Source organism: Oncorhynchus keta, unplaced genomic scaffold, assembly GCF_023373465.1.
Source record: "Oncorhynchus keta strain PuntledgeMale-10-30-2019 unplaced genomic scaffold, Oket_V2 Un_contig_24285_pilon_pilon, whole genome shotgun sequence".
NCBI lineage: Eukaryota > Metazoa > Chordata > Actinopteri > Salmoniformes > Salmonidae > Oncorhynchus > Oncorhynchus keta.
Window position 1 is genome coordinate 1 of NW_026283814.1, and position 17,500 is coordinate 17,500.

At 46.1% G+C, this 17,500-nt stretch overlaps 1 protein-coding gene across 1 annotated transcript in view; it reads left to right on the top strand.

The window, feature by feature from the left end:
• Positions 1-969: 969 nt before the first annotated feature.
• The window catches only part of LOC127921982 (probable E3 ubiquitin-protein ligase HERC1), a gene marked incomplete at its 3' end in the record, with an annotated part of 27,591 nt that continues 11,060 nt past the window's right edge, over positions 970-17,500 (top strand). Inside the window, exons 1-9 of the mRNA XM_052505595.1 lie at positions 970-1,203; positions 1,682-1,887; positions 5,283-5,410; positions 5,790-5,926; positions 8,438-8,638; positions 10,281-10,411; positions 14,678-14,895; positions 16,335-16,455; positions 17,159-17,314. Coding sequence (XP_052361555.1) covers positions 1,014-1,203; positions 1,682-1,887; positions 5,283-5,410; positions 5,790-5,926; positions 8,438-8,638; positions 10,281-10,411; positions 14,678-14,895; positions 16,335-16,455; positions 17,159-17,314 — 1,488 coding nt within the window. The remainder of the gene's footprint in view (positions 1,204-1,681; positions 1,888-5,282; positions 5,411-5,789; positions 5,927-8,437; positions 8,639-10,280; positions 10,412-14,677; positions 14,896-16,334; positions 16,456-17,158; positions 17,315-17,500) is intronic.

Here is a 17,500-nt window from a genome sequence, read left to right on the forward strand (position 1 = left end):
AATACTCATCACTGTCTCCTCATCTATCTAGAACCTGTATATCTATCTGTCTCTAGAACCTGTATATCTATCTGTCTCTAGAACCTGTATATCTATCTGTCTCTAGAACCAGTATATCTATCTGTCTCTAGAACCTGTATATCTATCTGTCTCTAGAACCTGTATATCTATCTGTCTCTAGAACCTGTATATCTATCTGTCTCTAGAACCTGTATATCTGTCTCTAGAACCTGTATATCTATGTCTCTAGAACCAGTATATCTATCTGTCTCTAGAACCAGTATATATCTGTCTCTAGAACCTGTATATATATCTGTCTCTAGAACCTGTATATATATATATATCTGTCTCTAGAACCTGATCTAGCGTGTTAGGGTTCCTCTGACTGATCTAGAACCTGTATATCTATCCATCTCTAGAACCTGTATATCTAACTGTCTCTAGAACCTGTATATCTATATGTCTCTAGAACCAGTATATCTATCTGTCTCTAGAACCTGTATATCTGTCTCTAGAACCAGTATATATATATATGTCTCTAGAACCTGATCTAGCGTGTTAGGGTTCCTCTGACTGATCTAGAACCTGTATATCTATCCATCTCTAGAACCTGTATATATATATCTGTCTCTAGAACCAGTATATATCTATATATATATATATCTGTCTCTAGAACCTGATCTAGCGTGTTAGGGTTCCTTTGACTGATCTAGAACCATTATATCTATCCATCTCTAGAACCTGTATATCTAACTGTCTCTAGAACCTGTATATCTGTCTCTAGAACCTGTATATATATCTGTCTCTAGAACCAGTATATATATCTGTCTCTAGAACCTGATCTAGCGTGTTAGGGTTCCTCTGACTGATCTAGAACCATTATATCTATCTGTCTCTAGAACCTGTATATCTATCCGTCTCTAGAACCTGATCTAGCGTGTTAGGGTTCCTCTGACTGATCTAGAACCTGTATATCTATCCGTCTCTAGAACCTGATCTCGGCGGCAACGGGGATGAACCTGACCACGGTAGACGACCCCGTCCAGAGGAAGTTCCTCCCCAGCTTCCTGAGGGGCGTGGCCGAGGAGAACAAGCTTGTGACGTCACCCAATTTCGTGGTCACCCAGGCCCTCGTGGCGCTACTCGCTGATAAAGGGGCCCGGCTCAGACCCAACTATGACAAGGCTGACGCGGAGAAGAGAGGTTCGTGAGACCTGGAGTCGGCCTCTGTGGTTCATCGGAGATTTCTAGACGTTGCGATAATGTCACACGTTGTCTGTCGTCGACATGGCGTTATGCGGCGTCGTCACAATTCAATAGTTTTTGTAACCGACTCTGTCCGTTTTGTTTGTAAAATTGCATTATGGGATGAACAAAGATATTTCTCAGCTCATTTAGAATGTTTAAGTTAAGATTGTCTGCACGGCATGACAGTACATACAGACATGTAGCTACTAGCTGTTGTTAGCAGTTTGTGCTAGCCTCCACAGTGCCCGTGCTAGTTGTCATTATCACCGTAGTGTTTTGGACCATTCATTATGTTATGTTATAATTAACATCCTCTCATCTCCCCCAAAAAAAACTCACTCACCGTTCCTTCTTCCACCCCCTTTTGTTTTCGTTCCAGCAGGTTTAATTGCACATTTGTATACCCATCCTTCCTATCATCCCACTGCTGTAGGACCTCTGGAGCTGGCCAACGCGCTGGCTGCTTGCTGCCTGTCTTCTCGTCTGTCCTCGGGACACCGGCAGTGGGCCGCTCAGCAGCTGGTCCGCACGCTGGCCGCTCACGACAGAGACAACCAGAGCCGGCCGCAAACCTTTGCCGACATGGCGGGTGACCTGCGCAAGTGCTCTTCTGTGAAGTTGGAGGCTCACCAGAGCAGGGTGAGTACTGGAGGGGTTAGGGTAGAGGGTTAGGGTGAGTACTGGAGGGGTTATGGGTAGAGGGTTAGGGTGAGTACTGGAGGGGTTATGGTTAGAGGGTTAGTGTGAGTACTGGAGGGGTTATGGGTAGAGGGTTAGGGTGAGTACTGGAGGGGTTAGGGGTAGAGGGTTAGGGTGAGTACTGGAGGGTTAGGGTAGAGGGTTAGGGTGAGTACTGGAGGGGTTAGGGTAGAGGGTTAGGGTGAGTACTGGAGGGGTTATGGGTAGAGGGTTAGGGTGAGTACTGGAGGGGTTATGGGTAGAGGGTTAGGGTGAGTACTGGAGGGGTTAGGGTAGAGGGTTAGGGTGAGTACTGGAGGGGTTATGGGTAGAGGGTTAGGGTGAGTACTGGAGGGGTTATGGTTAGAGGGTTAGGGTGAGTACTGGAGGGGTTATGGGTAGAGGGTTAGGGTGAGTACTGGAGGGGTTAGGGGTAGAGGGTTAGGGTGAGTACTGGAGGGGTTAGGGTAGAGGGTTAGGGTGAGTACTAGGGTAGAGGGTTAGGGTGAGTACTGGAGGGGTTAGGGTAGAGGGTTAGGGTGAGTACTGGAGGGTTATGGGTAGAGGGTTAGGGTGAGTACTGGGGAGGGGTTAGGGTAGAGGGTTAGGGTGAGTACTGGAGGGGTTATGGGTAGAGGGTTAGGGTGAGTACTGGAGGGGTTAGACGGGGTAGAGGGTTAGGGTGAGTACTGGAGGGGTTAGGGTAGAGGGTTAGGGTGAGTACTGGAGGGTTATGGGTAGAGGGTTAGGGTGAGTACTGGAGGGTTATGGGTAGAGGGTTAGGGTGAGTACTGGAGGGGTTAGGGTAGAGGGTTAGGGTGAGTACTGGAGGGTTATGGGTAGAGGGTTAGGGTGAGTACTGGAGGGTTTGGAGAGGGTTAGGGTTGAGGGTTAGGGTGAGTACTGGAGGGGAGGGTAGGGTTAGGGTGGTGAGAGGGTTAGGGTTAGGGTGAGTACTGGAGGGGTTATGGGTAGAGGGTTAGGGTGAGTACTGGAGGGTTAGGGAGAGGGTTAGGGTGAGTACTGGAGGGTTAGGGTAGGGTTAGGGTGAGTACTGGAGGGGTTAGGGAGAGGGTTAGGGTGGAGGGTTAGGGTAGACAGTTAGGGGTAGAGGCTTAGAGGGTTAGGGTGAGTAGGGGAGGGTAGAGGGTTAGGGTGAGGGTTAGGGTTAGGGTTAAGAGGGTTAGGGGTAGAGGGTTAGGGTGAGTAGGGGTTAGGGTGAGTAGGGGTTAGGGTAGAGGGTTAGGGTGAGTAGGGGTTAGGGTAGAGGGTTAGGGTGAGTAGGGGTTAGGGTAGGGTTAGGGTGAGGGTTAGGGTTTAGGGGTAGAAGGGTTATGGAGGGTTAGGGTAGAGGGTTAGGGTGAATAGGGTTATAGAGGGTTTAGACGGTTAGGGAAGAGGGTTAGGGTGAGTAGGGGTTAGGGTAGAGGGTTAGGGTGAGTAGGGGTTAAGAGGGTTAGGGTGAAGGGTTATAGAGGCTTATTACGCCGTGTGAAGGGTTATGGAGGGTTTATGAAGACCTTATGAAGGGTTATAGAGGGTTTATGAAGACCTTATGAGGGTTTATGAAGACCTTATGAAGGGTTATAGAGGCTTCATTACGCCGTGTGAAGGGTTATGGAGGGTTTATGAAGACCTTATGAAGGGTTATGGAGGGTTTATGAAGACCTTATGAAGGGTTATGGAGGGTTTATGAAGGGTTATAGAGGCTTCATTACGCCGTGTGAAGGGTTATGGAGGGTTTATGAAGACCTTATGGAGGGTTTATGAAGACCTTATGAAGGGTTATAGAGGGTTTATGAAGACCTTATGAAGGGTTATGGAGGGTTTATGAAGACCTTATGAAGGGTTATAGAGGCTTCATTACGCCATGTGAAGGGTTATGGAGGGTTTATGAAGACCTTATGAAGGGTTATAGAGGGTTTATGAAGACCTTATGAAGGGTTATGGAGGGTTTATGAAGACCTTATGAAGGGTTATAGAGGGTTTATGAAGACCTTATGAAGGGTTATGGAGGGTTTATGAAGACCTTATGAAGGGTTATGGAGGGTTTATGAAGACCTTATGAAGGGTTATAGAGGGTTTATGAAGACCTTATGAAGGGTTATGGAGGGTTTATGAAGACCTTATGAAGGGTTATAGAGGGTTTATGAAGACCTTATGAAGGGTTATGGAGGGTTTATGAAGACCTTATGAAGGGTTATAGAGGGTTTATGAAGACCTTATGAAGGGTTTATGAAGGCTTATGAAGGGTTATAGAAGGTGAAGGGTTATGGAGGGTTTATGAAGACCTTATGAAGGGTTATAGAGGGTTTATGAAGACCTTATGAAGGGTTATGGAGGGTTTATGAAGACCTTATGAAGGGTTATGGAGGGTTTATGAAGACCTTATGAAGGGTTATGGAGGGTTTATGAAGACCTTATGAAGGGTTATGGAGGGTTTATGAAGACCTTATGAAGGGTTATGGAGGGTTTATGAAGACCTTATGAAGGGTTATAGAGGCTTCATTACGCCGTGTGAAGGGTTATGAAGGGTTATAGAGGGCTTATGAAGGGTTATGGAGGGTTTATGAAGACCTTATGGAGGGTTATGAAGGGTTATAGAGGGCTTATGAAGGGTTATGGAGGGTTTATGAAGACCTTATGAAGGGTTATAGAGGCTTCATTAAGACTGTGTGAAGGGTTATGGAGGGTTTATGAAGACCTTATGAAGGGTTATGGAGGGTTTATGAAGACCTTATGAAGGGTTATAGAGGGTTTATGAAGACCTTATGAAGGGTTATAGAGGGTTTATGAAGACCTTATGAAGGGTTATAGAGGGTTTATGAAGACCTTATGAAGGGTTATAGAGGGTTTATGAAGACCTTATGAAGGGTTATAGAGGGTTTATGAAGACCTTATGAAGGGTTATGGAGGGTTTATGAAGACCTTATGAAGGGTTATGGAGGGTTTATGAAGACCTTATGAAGGGTTATAGAGGGTTTATGAAGACCTTATGAAGGGTTATAGAGGGTTTATGAAGACCTTATGAAGGGTTATAGAGGGTTTATGAAGACCTTATGGAGGGTTATAGAGGGTTTATGAAGACCTTATGAAGGGTTATAGAGGGTTTATGAAGACCTTAGGAAGGGTTATGAAGGCTTTATGAAGACCTTATGAAGGGTTATAGAGGGTTTATGAAGACCTTAGGAAGGGTTATGAAGGCTTTATGAAGACCTTATGAAGGGTTTATGAAGACCTTATGAAGGGTTATAGAGGCTTTATGAAGACCTTATGAAGGGTTATAGAGGCTTTATGAAGACCTTATGAAGGGTTATAGAGGCTTCATTACGCTGTGTGAAACGTGTTTCCTCCAGGTCATCACGTGTGGTTGGTGCAGTAGGAAAGGCCTGCTGGCCACCAGCGGTAACGACGGAACAGTCCGGGTGTGGAGCGTAACTCAGAACCAGTACACCCTCCAACTGACCTGCGTCTTCAACAGGACGTAAGCAGCAACTCTGACCTCTGACCTCCCTAACCCGCTCAGTCTACTGCGAAGTCTTACTGTGACTGTGATAGGAGGTTGTCTCACCTAGCTATCTAATACACTGACTGTAAGTCACTCTGAATAAGAGCTTCTGATAAATTACTAAAATGTTAATGTCTCTCTCTCTGTCTCTCTATCTGTCTCTTTCTGTGTCTCTCTCTGTGTGTGTGTCTCTCTGTGTGTCTCTACCTGTGTGTGTGTGTGTGTCTATGTGTGTGTGTGTGTGTGTGTGTGTGTGTGTGTGTGTGTGTGTGTGTGTGTGTGTGTGTGTGTGTGTGTGTGTGTGTGTGTGTGTGTGTGTGTGTGTGTGTGTGTGTGTGTGTGTGTGTGTCCACAGTGCTGGTTCTCCAGAGGAGGGTGGGCAGTGTCTTGGTTCCCCAGGGGACCCCAGTCTGTCTCCTCTGGTCTGGAACGTTACAGGGAAATACCTGGCAGCTGCCATGGAGAAACTAGTCAACATCTGGCAGGTCACCGGTGAGAGACACACACACACACACACACTGCTATGGAGAAACTAGTCAACATCTGGCAGGTCACCGGTGAGAGACACACACACACACACTGCCATGGAGAAACTAGTCAACATCTGGCAGGTCACTGGTGAGAGAGACACACACACACACACACTGCCATGGAGAAACTAGTCAACATCTGGCAGGTCACCGGTGAGAGACACACACACACACACACACACACTGCTATGGAGAAACTAGTCAACATCTGGCAGGTCACCGGTGAGAGACACACACACACACACACTGCCATGGAGAAACTAGTCAACATCTGGCAGGTCACCGGTGAGAGACACACACACACACTGCCATGGAGAAACTAGTCAACATCTGGCAGGTCACCGGTGAGAGACACACAGACACACACACACACACTGCCATGGAGAAACTAGTCAACATCTGGCAGGTCACCGGTGAGAGACACACACACACACACTGCCATGGAGAAACTAGTCAACATCTGGCACGGTGAGAGACACACACACACACACTGCCATGGAGAAACTAGTCAACATCTGGCAGGTCACACACACACACACACACACACTGCCATGGAGAAACTAGTCAACATCTGGCAGGTCACCGGAGACACACACACACACTGCCATGGAGAAACTAGTCACATCTGGCAGGTCACACACACACACACTGCCATGGAGAAACTAGTCAACATCTGGCAGGTCACCGGTGAGAGACACACACACACACACACACACACTGCCATGGAGAAACTAGTCAACATCTGGCAGGTCACCGGTGAGAGACACACACACACACACACTGCCATGGAGAAACTAGTCAACATCACACACACACACACACACACTGCCATGGAGAAACTAGTCAACATCTGGCAGGTCACCGGTGAGAGAGACACACACACACACACACACTGCCATGGAGAAACTAGTCAACATCACACACACACACACACACACACACACACACACACACACACACACACACACACACACACACACACACACACACACACACACACACACACACACACACACACACACAGACACACATATACACACACACATACACACACACACACACACACATCTATATATATACACACACACACACACATATATATACACACACTGTGTAGTGGAGGGGGTGGGAGTTCTGTGTAGTGGAGGTAGGAGGTCTGTGTAGTGGAGGGGGTGGGGTGGGAGGTCTGTGTAGTGGAGGGGTGGGAGGTCTGTGTAGTGGAGAGGGTGGGAGGTCTGTGTAGTGGAGGTGGGAGGTCTGTGTAGTGGAGGTGGGAGGTCTGTGTAGTGGGGGTGGGAGGTCTGTGTAGTGGAGGTGGGAGGTCTGTGTAGTGGAGGGGTGGGAGGTCTGTGTAGTGGAGGGGGTGGGAGGTCTGTGTAGTGGAGGTGGGAGGTCTGTGTAGTGGAGGTGGGAGGTCTGTGTAGTGGAGGTGGGAGGTCTGTGTAGTGGAGGTGGGAGGTCTGTGTTGTGGAGGGGGTGGGAGGTCTGTGTAGTGGAGGTGGGAGGTCTGTGTAGTGGGGTGGGAGGTCTGTGTAGTGGAGGGGTGGGAGGTCTGTGTAGTGGAGGTGGGAGGTCTGTGTAGTGGAGGTGGGAGGTCTGTGATGGAGCTGGGAGGTCTGTGTTGTGGAGGGGGTGGGAGGTCTGTGTTGTGGAGGGGGTGGGAGGTCTGTGTAGTGGAGGTGGTGGGAGGTCTGTGTAGTGGAGGTGGTGGGAGGTCTGTGTAGTGGAGGTGGTGGGAGGTCTGTGTAGTGGAGGTGGGAGGTCTGTGTAGTGGAGGGGTGGGAGGTCTGTGTGGAGTGGTGGGGGTCTGTGGGAGGTGGGAGGTCTGTGTAGTAGAGGTGGGAGGTCTGGGTGGAGGGAGGTCTGTGTAGTGGAGGGGGAGTGGAGGTGGGAGGTCTGTGTAGTGGAGGTGGGAGGTCTGTGTAGTGGAGGGGGTGGGAGGTCTGTGTAGTGGAGGGGTGGGAGGTGTGTGTATTGGAGGGGTGGGAGGTCTGTAGTGGAGGGGGCCTGGAGGTTTCTATTGGAGGGGTGGGAGGTCTGTTAGTCTAGGTCTGTGTAGTGGAGGTGGGAGGTCTGTGTAGTGGAGGTGGGAGGTCTGTGTAGTGGAGGTGGGAGTTCTGTGTAGTGGAGGTGGGAGGTCTGTGTAGTGGAAACCCTGTGGTTTCTTTTAGAATCTATCTGACCTGTAAACCTTTCCACTCTGACCCCCTCCACCAGGTGGTAAAGGTCTCTATCTGAGCCTGTGGTTTCTATCTGAGCCTGTGGTTTCTATCTGACCCTGTGGTTTCTATCTGACCCTGTGGTTTCTATCTGAGCCTGTGGTTTCTATCTGAGCCTGTGGTTTCTATCTGACCCTGTGGTTTCTATCTGACCCTGTGGTTTCTATCTGACCCTGTGGTTTCTATCTGACCCTGTGGTTTCTATTAGAATCTATCTGACCTGTAAACCTTTCCACTCTGACCCCCTCCACCAGGTGGTAAAGGTCTTCTGGACGTGCAGCCCCACTGGGTGTCAGCTCTGGCCTGGCCGGAGGGAGAAGCCGTGTCCCTGTGGTGCGGGGAACCCAAAGATGTGTTGCTGGTAGGACGTATGGATGGATCCCTGGGCCTTATAGAGGTCCACGATGCCTGCACCATGCGGCGCACCGAGCTGGAGCACTGCTACCGGAAAGATGGTACGTAGTCTGGAGGGTGGGCTGGCATGGGGCGGCAGGGTAGCCTAGTGGTTAGAGTGGAGGGGCGGCAGGGTAGACTAGTGGTTAGAGTGGAGGGGCGGCAGGGTAGCCTAGTGGTTAGAGTGGAGGGGCGGCAGGGTAGCCTAGTGGTTAGAGTGGAGGGGCGGCAGGGTAGCCTAGTGGGAGCGGGAGGGGCGGCAGGGTAGCCTAGTGGTTAGAGTGGAGGGCGGCGTAGCCTGGAGTGGTTAGGTGGAGGGGGCAGGGTAGCCTAGTGGTTAGAGTGGAGGGGCGGCAGGGTAGCCTAGTGGTTAGAGTGGAGGGGCGGCAGGGTAGCCTAGTGGTTAGAGTGGAGGGGCGGCAGGGTAGCCTAGTGGTTAGAGTGGAGGGTAGACTAGTGGTTAGAGTGGAGGGGCGGCAGGGTAGCCTAGTGGTTAGAGTGGAGGGGCGGCAGGGTAGCCTAGTGGTTAGAGTGGAGGGGCGGCAGGGTAGCCTAGTGGTTAGAGTGGAGGGGCGGCAGGGTAGCCTAGTGGTTAGAGTGGAGGGCGGCAGGGTAGCCTAGTGGTTAGAGTGGAGGGCGGCAGGGTAGCCTAGTGGTTAGAGTGGAGGGGCGGCAGGGTAGCCTAGTGGTTAGAGTGGAGGGGCGGCAGGGTAGCCTAGTGGTTAGAGTGGAGGGCGGCAGGGTAGCCTAGTGGTTAGAGTGGAGGGCGGCAGGGTAGCCTAGTGGTTAGAGTGGAGGGGCGGCAGGGTAGCCTAGTGGTTAGAGTGGAGGGGCGGCAGGGTAGCCTAGTGGTTAGAGTGAGGGGCGGCAGGGTAGCCTAGTGGTTAGAGTGGAGGGGCGGCAGGGTAGCCTAGTGGTTAGAGTGGAGGGGCGGCAGGGTAGCCTAGTGGTTAGAGTGGAGGGGCGGCAGGGTAGCCTAGTGGTTAGAGTGGAGGGGCGGCAGGGTAGCCTAGTGGTTAGAGTGGAGGGGCGGCAGGGTAGCCTAGTGGTTAGAGTGGAGGGGCGGCAGGGTAGCCTAGTGGTTAGAGTGGAGGGGCGGCAGGGTAGCCTAGTGGTTAGAGTGGAGGGGCGGCAGGGTAGCCTAGTGGTTAGAGTGGAGGGGCGGCAGGGTAGCCTAGTGGTTAGAGTGGAGGGGCGGCAGGGTAGCCTAGTGGTTAGAGTGGAGGGGCGGCAGGGTAGCCTAGTGGTTAGAGTGGAGGGGCGGCAGGGTAGCCTAGTGGTTAGAGTGGAGGGGCGGCAGGGTAGCCTAGTGGTTAGAGTGGAGGGGCGGCAGGGTAGCCTAGTGGTTAGAGTGGAGGGGCGGCAGGGTAGCCTAGTGGTTAGAGTGGAGGGGCGGCAGGGTAGCCTAGTGGTTAGAGCGTTGGACTAGTAACCGGAAGGTTGCAAGTTCAAACCCCCGAGCTGACAAGGTACAAATCTGTCGTTCTGCCCCCTGAACAGGCAGTTAACCCACTGTTCCTGGTAGGCCGTCATTGAAAATAAGAATTTGTTCTTAACTGACTTGCCTGGTTAAATAAAGGTTAAATAAAAGTGTGTGTCGTTGATCGTCTGTTTGTGTTTTACTTTAAGACACTGATCTGAAGTCGTGTTGATTTGTGACCCTCCCGATTCAGACTTTGACCATTTTGATGGTTTCTGTTGTAGTGTCAGTGATCCACATCGCCTGGTACAGCGAGGACAGACCGTTCGCCGTGGGCTACGCTGACGGCAAGCTGCTGATTGGCACCAAAGAGCCTCTGGAGAAAGGAGCTGTCGTGGTCATCGATGCCCATAAGGTCACCACTATCTCCCATAAGGTCACCATAAGGTCACCACTATCTCTATATAATAATATCACATTATATTATACCTCTAGAGACTATATTATAGGTTATATTATATATACATTATATTATATTATATTACATTATATTATACCTCTGGAGAAAGGAGCTGTCGTGGTCATCGATGCCCATAAGGTCACCACTATCTCTATATAATAATATCACATTATATTATATTATATTATACCTCTGGAGAAAGGAGCTGTCGTGGTCATCGATGCCCATAAGGTCACCACTATCTCTATATAATAATATCACATTATATTATATTATATTATATTATATTATATTATACCTCTGGAGAAAGGAGCTGTCGTGGTCATCGATGCCCATAAGGTCACCACTATCTCTATATAATAATATCACATTATATTATATTATATTATACCTCTGGAGAAAGGAGCTGTCGTGGTCATCGATGCCCATAAGGTCACCACTATCTCTATATAATAATATCACATTATATTATATTATATTATACCTCTGGAGACTGGAGCTGTCGTGGTCATCGATGCCCATAAGGTCACCACTATCTCTATATAATAATATCACATTATATTATATTATATTATATTATACCTCTGGAGAAAGGAGCTGTCGTGGTCATCGATGCCCATAAGGTCACCACTATCTCTATATAATATACCATTATTTTCAATTTTTGTATTTTTGGAGACTCTGTCTGGTCCTGTGTATATATAGCAATGGGTCACTAATATACCACATGTTTTTAGTCTCATTATCTAATGTTGGTCCTATACCTTAGTTTCAACTTTTGTGTTTTTAGTCTCTGTCTCCTCCTGTGTATCTCCTATAGCACTGGGTCACTAGATATCTTCATGTTTTTAGTCTCCTCCTGTGTATCTCCTATAGCACTGGGTCACTAGATATCTTCATGTTTTTAGTCTCCTCCTGTGTATCTCCTATAGCACTGGGTCACTAGATATCATCATGTTTTTAGTCTCTGTCTCCTCCTGTGTATCTCCTATAGCACTGGGTCACTAGATATCTTCATGTTTTTAGTCTCTGTCTCCTCCTGTGTATCTCCTATAGCACTGGGTCACTAGATATCATCATGTTTTTAGTCTCTGTCTCCTCCTGTGTATCTCCTATAGCACTGGGTCACTAGATATCTTCATGTTTTTAGTCTCTGTCTCCTCCTGTGTATCTCCTATAGCACTGGGTCACTAGATATCTTCATGTTTTTAGTCTCTGTCTCCTCCTGTGTATCTCCTATAGCACTGGGTCACTAGATATCATCATGTTTTTAGTCTCTGTCTCCTCCTGTGTATCTCCTATAGCACTGGGTCACTAGATATCTTCATGTTTTTAGTCTCTGTCTCCTCCTGTGTATCTCCTATAGCACTGGGTCACTAGATATCTTCATGTTTTTAGTCTCTGTCTCCTCCTGTGTATCTCCTATAGCACTGGGTCACTAGATATCTTCATGTTTTTAGTCTCTGTCTCCTCCTGTGTATCTCCTATAGCACTGGGTCACTAGATATCATCATGTTTTTAGTCTCTGTCTCCTCCTGTGTATCTCCTATAGCACTGGGTCACTAGATATCTTCATGTTTTTAGTCTCTGTCTCCTCCTGTGTATCTCCTATAGCACTGGGTCACTAGATATCTTCATGTTTTTAGTCTCTGTCTCCTCCTGTGTATCTCCTATAGCACTGGGTCACTAGATATCATCATGTTTTTAGTCTCTGTCTCCTCCTGTGTATCTCCTATAGCACTGGGTCACTAGATATCATCATGTTTTTAGTCTCTGTCTCCTCCTGTGTATCTCCTATAGCACTGGGTCACTAGATATCTTCATGTTTTTAGTCTCTGTCTCCTCCTGTGTATCTCCTATAGCACTGGGTCACTAGATATCTTCATGTTTTTAGTCTCTGTCTCCTCCTGTGTATCTCCTATAGCACTGGGTCACTAGATATCTTCATGTTTTTAGTCTCTGTCTCCTCCTGTGTATCTCCTATAGCACTGGGTCACTAGATATCTTCATGTTTTTAGTCTCTGTCTCCTCCTGTGTATCTCCTATAGCACTGGGTCACTAGATATCTTCATGTTTTTAGTCTCTGTCTCCTCCTGTGTGTCTCCTATAGCACTGGGTCACTAGATATCTTCATGTTTTTAGTCTCTGTCTCCTCCTGTGTATCTCCTATAGCACTGGGTCACTAGATATCTTCATGTTTTTAGTCTCTGTCTCCTCCTGTGTATCTCCTATAGCACTGGGTCACTAGATATCATCATGTTTTTAGTCTCTGTCTCCTCCTGTGTATCTCCTATAGCACTGGGTCACTAGATATCTTCATGTTTTTAGTCTCTGTCTCCTCCTGTGTATCTCCTATAGCACTGGGTCACTAGATATCTTCATGTTTTTAGTCTCTGTCTCCTCCTGTGTATCTCCTATAGCACTGGGTCACTGGATATCTTCATGTTTTTAGTCTCTGTCTCCTCCTGTGTATCTCCTATAGCACTGGGTCACTAGATATCATCATGCTTTTAGTCTCTGTCTCCTCCTGTGTATCTCCTATAGCACTGGGTCACTAGATATCTTCATGTCTTTAGTCTCTGTCTCCTCCTGTGTATCTCCTATAGCACTGGGTCACTAGATATCTTCATGTTTTTAGTCTCTGTCTCCTCCTGTGTATCTCCTATAGCACTGGGTCACTAGATATCTTCATGTTTTTAGTCTCTGTCTCCTCCTGTGTATCTCCTATAGCACTGGGTCACTAGATATCTTCATGTTTTTAGTCTCTGTCTCCTCCTGTGTATCTCCTATAGCACTGGGTCACTAGATATCTTCATGTTTTTAGTCTCTGTCTCCTCCTGTGTATCTCCTATATATTAGTATATTAGTGGTATTATTATTATTAGTGGTGGTAGTAGTTTTATTAGTAATAGTATTATTATTATTAGTAGTATTATTAGTACTATTATTATTAGCGGTGGTAGTATTATTATTATTACTAGCGGTAGTGGTAGTATTATTGGCAGCAGTAGTAGTAGTAGTAGTAGTAGTAGTAGTATTATGATTAGTAGTAGTAGAATTGGTAGTATTATTAATAGCGGTAGTAGTAGTATTATTAGTGGTAGTATTATTAGTAGTAGTAGTGGTTGTAGTAGTAGTAGTATTATTAGTTGTATTAGCAGTAGTATTATTATTGGTTGTAGTAGTGGTAGTAGTATTAGTATTAGTAGTTGTAACAGTAGTAGTACTAGTAGTAGTAGTAGTATTATTAGGTGTATTGGTAGTAGTAGTATTAGTAGTAGTATTAGTTGTAGTAGTATTAGTAGTTGTGGTAGTAGTACTAGTATTGATTAATATTATTGTTATTATGATGATTATTATTAGTAGTATTATGATTAATAGTATCATTATATGTGTCTGTCCCAGAGTCCATCACCAGTATAAAGTGGGATCCTACTGGTCAGATGCTGTTGACCTGTAGTAGTAGTAGTAGTAGTAGTAATAGTTGTATTATTATATGTGTCTGTCACAGGAGTCCATCACCAGTATAAAGTGGGATCCTACTGGTCAGATGCTGTTGACCTGTAGTAGTAGTAGTAGTAGTAATAGTTGTATTATTATATGTGTCTGTCACAGGAGTCCATCACCAGTATAAAGGGATCCTACTGGTCAGATGCTGTTGACCTGTAGTAGTAGTAGTAGTAATAGTTGTATTATTATATGTGTCTGTCCCAGGAGTCCATCACCAGTATAAAGTGGGATCCTACTGGTCAGATGCTGTTGACCTGTGGTAGTAGTAGTAGTAGTAATAGTTGTATTATTATATGTGTCTGTCACAGGAGTCCATCACCAGTATAAAGTAGGATCCTACTGGTCAGATGCTGTTGACCTGTAGTAGTATAGTAGTAATAGTTGTATTATTATATGTGTCTGTCACAGGAGTCCATCACCAGTATAAATAGGATCCTACTGGTCAGATGCTGTTGACCTGTAGTAGTAGTAGTAGTAATAGTTGTATTATTATATGTGTCTGTCACAGGAGTCCATCACCAGTATAAAGTGGGATCCTACTGGTCAGATGCTGTTGACCTGTAGTAGTAGTAGTAGTAATAGTTGTATTATTATATGTCTGTCCCAGGAGTCCATCACCAGTATAAAGTGGGATCCTACTGGTCAGATGCTGTTGACCTGTAGTAGTAGTAGTAGTAGTAATAGTTGTATTATTATATGTGTCTGTCACAGGAGTCCATCACCAGTATAAAGTGGGATCCTACTGGTCAGATGCTGTTGACCTGTGCCAAAGAGGACGTTGTGAAGCTATGGTCCAGCCCTGGGTCAGGGTCAAACCCCGGAGCAGGCTGGAAGTGTCTGCAGAGCCTACCCCACCCTGCCCAGGTCAATGGAGTGGCCTGGTGTGGTCTGACTGGACACGGAGCCAAACCTCTCAACATGCTGGCCACGTACGTATGGTATTCAACTGGACTGGACTGTGTTGATATTAATTCACTTTTAGTCATGTATGGAACTGAACTGGACTTTAGTAGACTATAGATGTCTTTAGTGGACTATAGTGGACTATAGATGTCTTTAGTGGACTATAGTGGACTATAGATGTCTTTAGTGGACTATAGATGTCTTTAGTGGACTATAGTGGACTATAGATGTCTTTAGTGGACTATAGATGTCTTTAGTGGACTATAGATGTCTTTAGTGGACTATAGATGTCTTTAGTGGACTATAGTGGACTATAGATGTCTTTAGTGGACTATATGTCTTTAGTGGACTATAGATGTCTTTAGTGGACTATAGTGGACTATAGATGTCTTTAGTGGACTATAGTGGACTATAGATGTCTTTAGTGGACTATAGTGGACTATAGATGTCTTTAGGGGACTATAGTGGACTATATATGTCTTTAGTGGACTATAGATGTCTTTAGTGGACTATAGTGGACTATAGATGTCTTTAGTGGACTATAGATGTCTTTAGTGGACTATAGTGGACTATAGATGTCTTTAATGGACTATAGATGTCTTTAGTGGACTATAGATGTATTTAGTGGACTATAGTGGACTATAGATGTCTTTAGTGGACTATAGATGTCTTTAGTGGACTATAGTGGACTATAGATGTCTTTAGTGGACTATAGTGGACTATAGATGTCTTTAGGGGACTATAGTGGACTATATATGTCTTTAGTGGACTATATATGTCTTTAGTGGACTATATATGTCTTTAGTGGACTATAGATGTCTTTAGTGGACTATAGATGTCTTTAGTGGACTATAGATGTCTTTAGTGGACTATCGATGTTTTTAGTGGACTATAGATGTCTTTAGGGGACTATAGTGGACTATAAATGTCTTTAGTGGACTATATATGTCTTTAGTGGACTATAGTGGACTATATATGTCTTTAGTGGACTATAGTGGACTATAGATGTCTTTAGTGGACTATAGATGTCTTTAATGGACTATAGATGTCTTTAGTGGACTATAGTGGACTCTAGATGTCTTTAGTGGACTGTAGATGTCTTTAGGGGACTATAGTGGACTATATATGTCTTTAGTGGACTATAGATGTCTTTAGTGGACTATAGAGGACTATAGATGAACTCTGTGGTCAGGTTGATCAGTCTATGTCTGGATAACTGACATTTAGGCAGGTTTTGACACTCTGCTACTTTCACAAGGATAACCTTCTCATTCCTCAGTTCTAGTCTGGTGCTGCTTGAATGCAAGGACACTCTGTTTTTCCAGAAAGAGAAGTAAAAATAGAATCGAATTGAGTAAAAAAATCTGTGGACATCTACATTTTACCACAGGATCTCACAATGTCCTCACAAGTATAGTAATACAAACCAACACACACATTTAAAAAGAGCACTGTGTTATTCCAGGTGTTGCCAAAACGGACTGGTGTCAGTCTGGACCGTACCTCAAGACGCCTCTGCCTTCCCAGAATCCACCTCTTCTGGCTCCGAGGCCCGGAGGGACAACGAACCCAAAGCCAAACGCAAGGTATGATAAATCAGTAGTAGGTAGAGGTGTCTGCCTCACCACTGCTTCTGGGTCAGATATTGTTTAGCCCTGCTAATGGGGACACGGTTGGAATTGGGATTAGGCTCGATAGAGGAGGGGAACTTCTACCCTCAGTGATTCATTTGTACAAGATCTAAATTGATCTGTTGTATCGGTTTGATTTGATCGGTTGTGTTGGTTTGATTTGATCGGTTGTATTGGTTTAATTTGATTGGTTGTATTGGTTTGATTTGATTGGTTGTATCGGTTTGATTTGATTGTGTTGGTTTGATTTGATTGGTTGTATTGGTTTGATTTGATTGGTTGTATTGGTTTGATTTGATCGGTTGTATTGGTTTGATTTGATTGGTTGTATTGGTTTGGTTTGATTGGTTGTGTCGTTTTGATTTGATCGGTTGTGTTGGTTTGATTTGATCGGTTGTATTGGCTTGATTTGATCGGGTGTATTGGCTTGATTTGATTGGTTGCATCAGCTACAGTTTTTCAAATGGTGCTCTTTTCCCCCCCACCCCGTTCTGTGTGTGTGTGTGTGTGTGTGTGTGTGTGTGTGTGTGTGTGTGTGTGTGTGTGTGTGTGTGTGTGTGTGTGTGTGTGTGTGTGTGTGTGTGTGTGTGTGTCTGTGTGTGTGTGTGTGTGTCTCTGCGTGTGTATGCGTGTGTGTCTGTCTGTGTGCGTGTCCCAGCAGCAGCAGAGTTCCAGCAGGCGTGTGGAGGGGGCGGTGTGTGTGTTCCAGCTGAAGGGTCATATCACCCCGGTGAGGACAGTAGTCTTCAGCCCTGACGGCCTGGCCCTGGTGTCTGGAGGCGTGGGAGGCCTCATGAACATCTGGTCTCTCCGGGTGAGGAGACACACACACACACAGAGAGGAACATTGTTCACCCAGGTGCTAGGAGCTTGTTCCAGAGGTTTAAAGAATAAAGTAACTGTACTTCCTGGATCTTATGAGAAATATGTTGAGACAAATTTAATAGACTGTTGCTCAAACAAGCACTTTTAGCTATGGGTGGTTACTGTCCTGTTAAAC